At 41.1% G+C, this 9,478-nt stretch overlaps 1 protein-coding gene across 1 annotated transcript; it reads left to right on the forward strand.

Moving 5' to 3' along the window:
* Positions 1–71: 71 nt before the first annotated feature.
* TRMT2A (tRNA methyltransferase 2 homolog A) lies at positions 72–8,380 on the forward strand. The gene is made up of 11 exons (XM_009920962.2): positions 72–1,249; positions 1,974–2,082; positions 2,573–2,754; positions 3,610–3,724; positions 3,985–4,100; positions 4,761–4,872; positions 5,889–6,011; positions 6,653–6,728; positions 7,229–7,345; positions 7,567–7,663; positions 7,995–8,380. Exons 1-11 carry the CDS (start codon positions 639–641, stop codon positions 8,281–8,283), a joined length of 1,947 nt encoding a protein of 648 aa, XP_009919264.2. The 5' UTR covers positions 72–638; the 3' UTR covers positions 8,284–8,380.
* Positions 8,381–9,478: the final 1,098 nt, after the last annotated feature.

The raw sequence follows: 9,478 nt of genomic DNA on the forward strand, positions 1-9,478 counted from the left end.
ACTTCCCCCCCCCCTCAGCCCGGCGCTCCCGCCCCGCCCCCGGCGCCACACGATGGGACTGGCGGCGGCGGGGGGGACGCACGACACGGACGGACCCGGAGCAGGAGAGACCACCCGCCGGCACCGGCCTCGGCTCTGCGGCGCCGGTCTCCGTCCCCGTCCTGCCCCCGGCGAAGCTTTTTTTTTTTTTTTGGTCATCCCGTTCCCGAGGCGCTTCCCATCAGCCCTCGCGGCATGGCGGCGGCCGCCCCGCGCCCCGACCCAAGATGGCGCCCACGTGCGTGACGGAGAGGGGCAATATTGTAGTCGCCTTTATTATTATTTTTTTAAGCGATGCGGCTGACCCCGCACGCGAGGAACGGTAGCGGCGAGGGGCAGACGTTTAAAAAAAAAAAAATCGTTTCTCTTCCCCCCCCCCCTCCCGTTCCGTTTGCAGCGGTCTGTCGGTGACGCCACAGCCCCGCCCCCAGGAGCCCGGCACGAGGAAGCGCGAGGTGTGCGCGGAGCACGCGGGGCCGGCCGGGCGGGAGGAGGGGGGCGGGGGGTGGACGTTCGCGGGGCCGGGTTGACCTGGTGTCCGGGCTGAGGGGAGGCGGGCGGCGCGGCCTGCCGCCGTTACCCGCAGGGCTGGCGGGAGCATGGCGGAGGAAAGCGACCGCTGCGACCCCGACCGCGTCGCGGTTCCTGTGCCGGAGGCTAAAGACGGGGCTGAAGCGGAGAGCAAGGCAGATGGAGGCGGGGGTGACCCCGCGGAGAGCCCCGCAGCCTGCCGTGACGTGTACAGATACATTAAGGGAGACTTGTTTACCTCCGAGATCTATAAAGTTGAAATACAAAACCTTCCCAAGTACATCGGGTTTAATGATGTGAAAAAGTTTCTTGCCAAATACGGGCTCAGCCCGCACAAGATAAAACTCTTCGGGAAGCAGACGTTCGCGTTCGTGACGTTTAAGAGCGAGGAGGAGAGGGACAAGGCCATGAAAGTCCTCCATGGGGTTTTGTGGAAGAGCCGGCACCTGAGCGTTAGGCTTGCCAAGCCTAAAGCCGACCCGATTGCAAAGAAAAGGAAGAAGGAGGAGGAGACGGAGCAGGGAGAGGTGAAGCGGCTGGCTCCCTCCAAGGCCAGCGGAGAGGAGCCTCTGAGCGAGCAAATAGCAGATGTCGTGACCCCGCTGTGGAAGATGCCCTACGAAGAGCAGCTGGCCAAAAAGAAGCAGGAGTGCGAACAAGTGCTGCAGAAGCTGACAAAGTAATTCCTGTTTGTAAAGCTACTGTAAAGTTTACGAGACTTGACCTTATGTTGGGATGTAGCTAAATTGGCACAAATTCCCATCTCTAAAATAAAGTAGGTTAGAGGTAGGTCAAAAACCAAGTCCCCTGACAAAGTAAATAAAAGATAATCTGCGATGCTAGGACTTAAAAACTGCTCCAGCTGACAGAACTTGCTATAGCTGTTCTTCGTCAGCCTCGAAAGATTGCTAAATGAAGGGGCATTGTTTTAATGTCTCTTGTTCCATAGGCATAAGCAGAAGGATGTTTGTGCCCCTAAAAAAAATTGGCACTGTCAAATGCTGCAAGAGGTAATCAATCTGTAGAGATAATAAGTTATTATTAGGACTTTCTCTTTAAAAATCCCCTCAGATTTTTATGCCTGGTCTTTCTAGATGAAAGTACAACTTCTATTTCTTGCCTTATTCATTTATGTGGGTAAAATTGGCATTACTTTCATGCATGGGTACATTGATAAATCTAGTACGTACCTTTATAACTACATTTAACTCTTATTTTTCGAGTCACAGTTCTTATAAAGTTAAAGGGGGTTTGCCTGTTAAAAAATTCTGGAAAAAGTATTCTTCACCTGATAATCTGGTACGTTTTTATGCCCTATGCAAAAAAAAAAGTCTAGTGCAACTGTTAATAACCTCAGTTTTTCTAAATGTGTACTTTACAATTTTTGTTTCTGCTTTGGGCAGGGAAATCGGAAATAACAACAGAGCTCTATTACCTTGGTTGTTCCTGCAGAAACAGAAGTATAATAAATTGTGTTGCCCAGTAGAGGGAGTGAAAGCATCACCATTACAGGTAATGTAATCCTAGGTAAAGTATGGAATGGGGTCAATGAGTTTAGGGTTAAATTAATCACTTGGTTTTAAGAGACAGTGGACAAACTGAGTATTTGACTTGTAATGAATGATGAATTTTAGACATTGTTGCCTTTCATGTAAATACTGTGTGGAAATATTTACAGGAAGCAGAAGAACAGTTACAATTAACTGGATATTCTAACTTTAAAATGAATATGCTGTCCTTACAAGCTTATGTTGTAGGCTAATACAAACATTCTTCAACAGAGGCAATATATTGCTCTCTAAATAACAAGACTTACTAAAACTTTTTTCATTATTGCTGTTAGTTCTCATACATCAAAATCCATTAATATCTTCCATATGAACTAAATGTCCTGTGTCCATTTGCAAATACATTTAACTATATGAGGGTTGTTTCAGGAGAAACTTGACATGTACAAATAAGTGCTATGTAAATATCTTACATAACTTTATTTTAAATCTAGACTGAATATCGCAACAAATGTGAGTTCTTGATTGGGATTGGTGTAAATCAAGAAGACAAAACTGTGGGTTGTCGTCTTGGCAAATATAAGGGTGGTACATGTGCTGTAGTGGAGCCATTTGATACTATTCACATTCCTGCTATTGCCAAAAAAGTAGTAAAAGCTTTCCAAGACTACATAAGGTGAGCATAAGTAAAATGAGTTATCCCTAAAGGTTTTGATGTCTTAAACATATTTATAAAATTAAATATTATGAAAAGCTTAGTGTTTGTTCTCAGCTTTAAGACCTAAGATATACCAGTCTCAATTTTTAGCAATTCTTTGAGGTTTACTTCTTGTGCCTAGATCACTGGGTATTTTTCCCTTGCTCTTGCTCAGCTGTTCTGAGATGGAGGGACAGATTCCAGCCGAACACAGCTTTATTGCAAGCAATGAGATTTTTTAAGTCTACAATAAAAAGTGTCTGTTATTTGAGAGCTTCTTCCACTGACTCTAAAGAAATACTCAGAAAAAGTTTTTTTAAAGAGGAATTTGAATAACAACGGTCAATTGCTTCCTTGGATGAAGAGAAGAATCATCCTACAACAAGGAATGAAACAAAAGTTGTAAATTTAAGCAACACCACTTTTTAGAAAAAGGAGTGGTTCAGAAGAATCATGAAGGTGGAAAGTTTGAACTTGGTATGAAGGACAGAAGCCAATGAAGGCATTATAAAAAGTTGTGTCATTCTCTGAATGCGGTGAGAAGCTGCCTATAGCCTGTCTGTAATTTTGGTTGGGTTAAAACGAGTAAGAGGATTGTGAGACAGGGGGACAGACTATTTTGCATTAGGAGATATTATCTATTCATCAGTCTCTTTTTCTTCCTTTCTTCTTAATTAAGATGTGGAAGTTGTTCTTTCCTTGTCAAATCAATGTAGCCTATACTTAACATTTTTCATTGCTTTGCATGGGGAGTTGCTTTTGTTTCAAGAAACTGTTGAATGTTATGCAAAAAAATAGTTCTCTATTAAGTAACTGAGCTTCTGAAAATTGCAGGTCAACTCCTTACTCAGTTTACAGCCCAGAAACCTATGAAGGTCACTGGAAACAGCTCACAGTCCGTACCACCAGGAATGGCCACATCATGGCAATTGTGTATTTTAATCCTCAGGTATTTAAGTTGATGTGTAATGTGCAGCCCAGACACACAGCTTTACAATTACATAAGTTTGATTTTATGAATCGTGCATGCAGAAGAGAAATAGAATAATTACTTGGCGTAGTTTATCTTGCGTTCCTAGTCTTCTATTTAGACTAATCTGATACATGGAAATGAACAAGTAATTAATATGTGTATAGAAGGCATACACTAAATCATATCATTAAGTCACTAAGATCATTATTCTCCCTTCTTTGAAATGAAACCTTTAGAAATTAAGTAAAGAAGAGCTAGCTGACCTGAAAATCTCTCTGGCAAAATACTTCACAGAAGGGATGGGAAAGAGCAGTGGCGTTACTTCTCTGTACTTTGTGGAGGAAGGACAGAGGTGAGGGAGTTGACTTCGCTTTGGGGGATTTTGGTGGTGGCTGGATTTTTGGTGTTTGCAACAGAAAAGTAGGTAGCACTCCCGCACCGTTATTTTGTCTATATCATAAAAGTAGCAGCAGCGTTACTAATTTGTTGAACAGTTACTTACCTTTTCCACAAGAGACTCCTGAAGTTTTGCGTTCTCCTGTAGTGTTCACTGGATAAAGGCAGGTGGAGTTTCAGTGGGTAAAGCCACTACTAGTTGCTGGCTGTCAAGCTGTAGAAGTGTTTACTGCAGTAGATGGATATTTATTATTATCAACAAGTAACTTCTGCCTCCTTTCTTCCCTATTTTATGTGATTTTTTAACCTCCCCATCCTTTTCCACAGAGCACAAGGCTCACGCTATCTTTATCTAGAGACAATGTAGGTCCTACTGTTGACATCAACGGAACAATTGCACACCGTAAGAAAAAAATGGCCGAGAGTCTCTAAAAGGATATGATAAATGTTGGCCCACTATAAATTACTGCTTAGTATGTAGTACTATAGTTTTTAAGATGACTTAAAGCTTTGGTAAAAATTGTAACAACCATGTCTGTCTTCTTTTTTTTTGTTTTGTTTTTTTTTATTTATTTTGTCTCCCCGTGCCTTGCCCCCCCTTTCTCACCCTGCCTAGGAAATCTCCCAACCTAGAAGACTTGCCTTTGGAGCATGTGGCTGGTGATAAGTACATCTATGAAGAACTTCTTGGCCTAAAATTTAGAATTTCTCCTCATGCGTTTTTTCAGGTAAGGATGATAGGAAGTTGCTAACTTCACTGGATTTGCATTAGTGCCCTTAAGCCTGGGTAATGCTGTGTAACAAGATATTATATACCTAGAGATTTAATCTTTCATTTATTTGGTGTGATTAAATACCTTTGAGTATATGTTTGGCTGCAAAAGCAGTTGATGGAGACATGTTGAAGACAACTGTTTTTTTCTTTTTACTAGTTCAGTATCATTGGCCTCCTGTTAAATGGTAGCCTTTGTGTATACAGAACATGCAGTATGTAGTTCAGGAATCTTTGTAATACTAATTTTTGTTTGTTTTTCCAAAATTTATTTCTGCCCTTCCAACACTTCTAGCCTATATTGTTGAAATGGAACGTATCAAAATAGGAAGGAAGTGTGTTATCATTTGGTATTGTAAATATGTTGAAGCTGAACTGTATTTTCTGTTATTTGCCATAGATTATAGGCTACTTCTTTTTTTCCCACATAGCGTGCTTTGCTTGCTCTTTAAGACAAATATGCTTGCTCTAGAGGCACTGGTTTAGAAAGCTTATTATACACTACTTCCTTAACCATAATGTGTAATTACAGCATTTACTTTAAAGCAGTATTACAAACAAATAGAGCTTGCTGAATGTATTGTCATGGTTATATTCTCCTGGTTTTGAATCTTTACTACTTCCTATTCAAGGGGAGGAAGTATTTTTATAGTCTGGACTTCACTTTACTGCTTAGCATTTTGCTTAATTATTTTGTTTGCTGTCTCCTCTAGTTTCCAGACTTGCTTTTTAGGTCCTATAGAACAAGTCATGTTTTTACTAGAACGTAGACAACAAAACACTACTTTTTAGAGAGAAATTGAGTGAGACTTCAACAATGGAATGGTGATCTGTTAGTATGTGCTGGTCTGGGTCAGTTATATGTGATCTGTTTCTTAGAAGCAAGAAAAAGAAAACATGCTTTCCTAAGACTCATTAAAACACATTTACTATTTATGAAGATGTAGACCTATTTGAAATGTAATTTCACAGGTAAACACACAAGCTGCAGAAGTTTTGTATACCGCCATTAGGGAGTGGGCACAACTGAGCCAAGAGAGCACCGTACTTGACATTTGCTGTGGTACAGGAACTATTGGGATTTCTTTGGCAAAGGTGAGTGAGTGATTTCTTTTCCTGGCTATAAGCTACTTTGTTAACAGATGTAGATAGTTAGTTGTGCTTACAGTGAAAGAAAACACTTGATGTCCTTGAAATGCAACACGTTATGTCTTAATTTTTTCAATTAATTTCTAATTAAACTGCCTGAAGCTGTTTTACCAAATCATTATGAAATCTCCCCCATGTGTTGAGCAGCCTAAATTATTTTGAAACTAATTCAGTCAAAAGAGGCAGTAGTTCTGTAGGCTAGCCAAAATTTACTAGGATCTATCCACTTAACTAGTTTGGGCTTTCTCAGAAAGCTTTGGCTGGGAATAACCAGCATTTCTTACATAATTTTTAGAGTGGAGCTTGCTAGACCACATAAGGGCCCCCAAAAAAGAAAGACGGCCGCATAACTAGAGTCTGTCACATACAGGTTGGGATAAATGGTATTCATCCCACAATTTGAGTCTAAGAAGTCCGTATTTATTTGCACAGGTCCCTTCTCAGCCTTTTTTCTGGCTGCAAGGCAATAATTCTCTGACCAGGTACTAGTCAACATTCATGTATAGTAGTTAATTGCTGATACTATGAATAGTGGTTAAACTTACATTTACGTACCACAGACAGATCTTTTTCCCTTGTTTCTACAGAAAGTAAAGAAAGTGATTGGAATTGAACTCTGCCAAGAAGCTGTGCAAGATGCCAAAGTGAATGCCCAGATTAACGGTTAGTTAAGCCAAAATGCTAAGATCTTTGCTTGTTAAGAAGTATAGTAGTTATAGAACTAGTTTCTCTTTACATTATCTAAGCAGCTTGGAATTACATGTTGTTGATAGTAATCTTGTCCACTTTAAACATTTAATCTCTCTTGAAAACAAATACCATGTTAGTCTGTGAGATCAGTTTTCCTGTTGACTAACAGCTAGCTTTCTTTTCCTCCAAAAATAAAACATTTCAGTGTAAAAGCGAGATGAAGTCAGTTACCCCTACATTAACAGTAGCTATTTTTTGGGGGGTTCTGCTTTAGTCTAGATAATGGAAGATGCTCAAGTTACTGTTGTTTAAATGATGTGAAGTACCAGTGATTGTTTAAATTACACTGATTTCAGGGTAGACTGAACAATCTGTAGTTTCTAAGGCATCCAAATGTAATATCCAATTTGAGTGTATTGAAAGATGCTTTGACTAGATAAGTACTCCGATAACATTTTTTCATTTTTTTATAGAATTGAATAATATTGAATTTCATTGCGGGAAGGCTGAAGATATTGTTCCTTCCCTAATTAACATATTAGCTCCTCAGAACCCGATTACTATTGTAGATCCGCCACGAGCAGGGCTGCGTAAGTTTACCTTTTCTTAAGTCTATTCTGCTAATTGGTGTTTGGTGGTGAACCCAAGAAAACACCAATGGAATAAATTAAACGGGAGGCTTCAGGTATAGCTTGAAGCAACTAGGTATTGCAACAGTTTCGTTCATGTGGAGCGTAACCTGGAGTTTTTGTGTGAGTCTGTTGATGCACGCAGAACTGGTAAACAGCTGCCTTGGGTTTTGATCCTCTAGATTCCAAGGTAATTCTTGCCATTAGAAGAGCTGAACATCTGAAGAAGCTTATCTATGTATCCTGCAATCCCAGAGCCGCAATGAATAACTTTGTGGAGTGAGTATTTCTTGCATTGACTAAGTATATGTGGCAAGAAGAAAAATACATGCTTCTTGGGGAGGGAGGGCCGTCATTGGAATTTTATTTTTAAGCCGTATTCATTGAGGCTTACCTTTCATGAGAAATGGTTGACAGCTGCTGCACAGCAAGCTTGGAACCGTATTGCCCAATATGTGAGCAGTAATGGAAATATTAGGGGTGGTGCATAACCCTATCATGGAACTGAGGCTTGGGGAAGAAATCCTCTCTCAGAAGAGTAGCAGTGATGCACAGTATACTAAAACGTTAATAGAGTTCTTCCTCCCCTTTCTCTCCCTTTCCCATCAAGCCTTTGCCGGGCCCCTTCCAACAGAGTCAAAGGAGCCTCTTTCCGTCCCGTTAAAGCAATGGCTGTGGATCTCTTCCCTCAGACCAGGCATTGTGAGTTACTGATATTCTTTGAAAGGGTTGAATATGCAAACGGGAGCTCTGCTGAAGCACCGCCTGATGCTACTCCAGTCACAACAGCAGGATACGACTCGGAGTGCTTGGATGGCACCAACCCATCCAGCACTGATGCCAGCCAGGCAACTTCTGTACATCTAGATACTGCACTTGAAGAGAGGGAATCAACGTAACTCTTCAGAGACACTTTCCAGAGACTACTTTTGCTTGTTAGCTGCTTCAATAACATTGTTTCTGTAACATCCAGGTAATAAATCTCTGTACAACAGAGTAGTTGCAAGGCTTCAAAGTTATTTCGTCATACTAACTTGAATTAAATTTCATTATGTACTATTAGTCCTGCTCTTCTCCTCCTGCCCTCGGGGGGGAAATTCAGGTGAGTGAAGTAATGTATATGGTGGTCTCATCCTTTAAACAGCTGAAACAGCTTTAAATAAAGTATCCCACAGCTATCTTCAGATACAACTATTTAAAACCTGGGCTCGTTTGTAATGCAGCACCATCCCTTCCAGTGCAAGTGTAATACGGCACACTTTAAGCGCTAGTGAATAGCTACTATTTATCAACAACTAAGGTAAGGAGGACCCTGCAGACTGACTGAAGGCAGTATCTAATTCCCAAAGCAGGTAATCTTGTTACAGGGACCTATAACTGTCAGTACTAACTTTTTTCAGCTCTGCTAGCCTGTCAAAACAGTGCCGTGTCTTTTGAATAAGCTAGGAAAGATCTGGCAATCTTAAACCTTCCATAAATCATTCACTTGCTAAATCTTCACTAGAAAGCAATGAACTCATATTCTAATAAAAATGCTACACTTTCCGCAGCTGAAATCAGTTTTATTCTGAGAGTGTACTGTCACTGATGATAAAATAAAGGCTTGGCTTAGATCATTTCCTACAATGTACAAGTAAAGCTGAGATGACTTCACTGTAGGCATGCCCTCACCAGTGCAAACTTACAGCCAGGAATTAACTGTACAGACACCAGTCAGGGCCATCCTTCATGGCAGGAAGAAGTAAGAAATTTTTCATTTTTGATAAAGAAAGAGGCTCATTTTCCTCTCAGACTCTTAGTAAGCCTGCTTAGTGGATACCTTCAGTCAAGTACCTCCTATGTCACAACGAGCTCTAGGGAGTTCCACAGCCTCACTGAGGCTTTTGGACCCTGCAGTAGCTTTAAAAAGGCTAACCTCAGCCTCCTGGAAAACACTTCCATGGAAGAGCCATGTCTAATTCGGTGGTTACTACAAAAGGACAGTATCTCAGGTATCCTCCCAAGTGTTTTACTCAAGAGCCCTGGGCAGCAAGAGAAAGAGGCAGCTGCGTTTAATGCAAAACCTTACCATAGTAAGCATGTGTTGCAGACACC

Source organism: Haliaeetus albicilla, chromosome 10, assembly GCF_947461875.1.
Source record: "Haliaeetus albicilla chromosome 10, bHalAlb1.1, whole genome shotgun sequence".
Lineage (NCBI taxonomy): Eukaryota > Metazoa > Chordata > Aves > Accipitriformes > Accipitridae > Haliaeetus > Haliaeetus albicilla.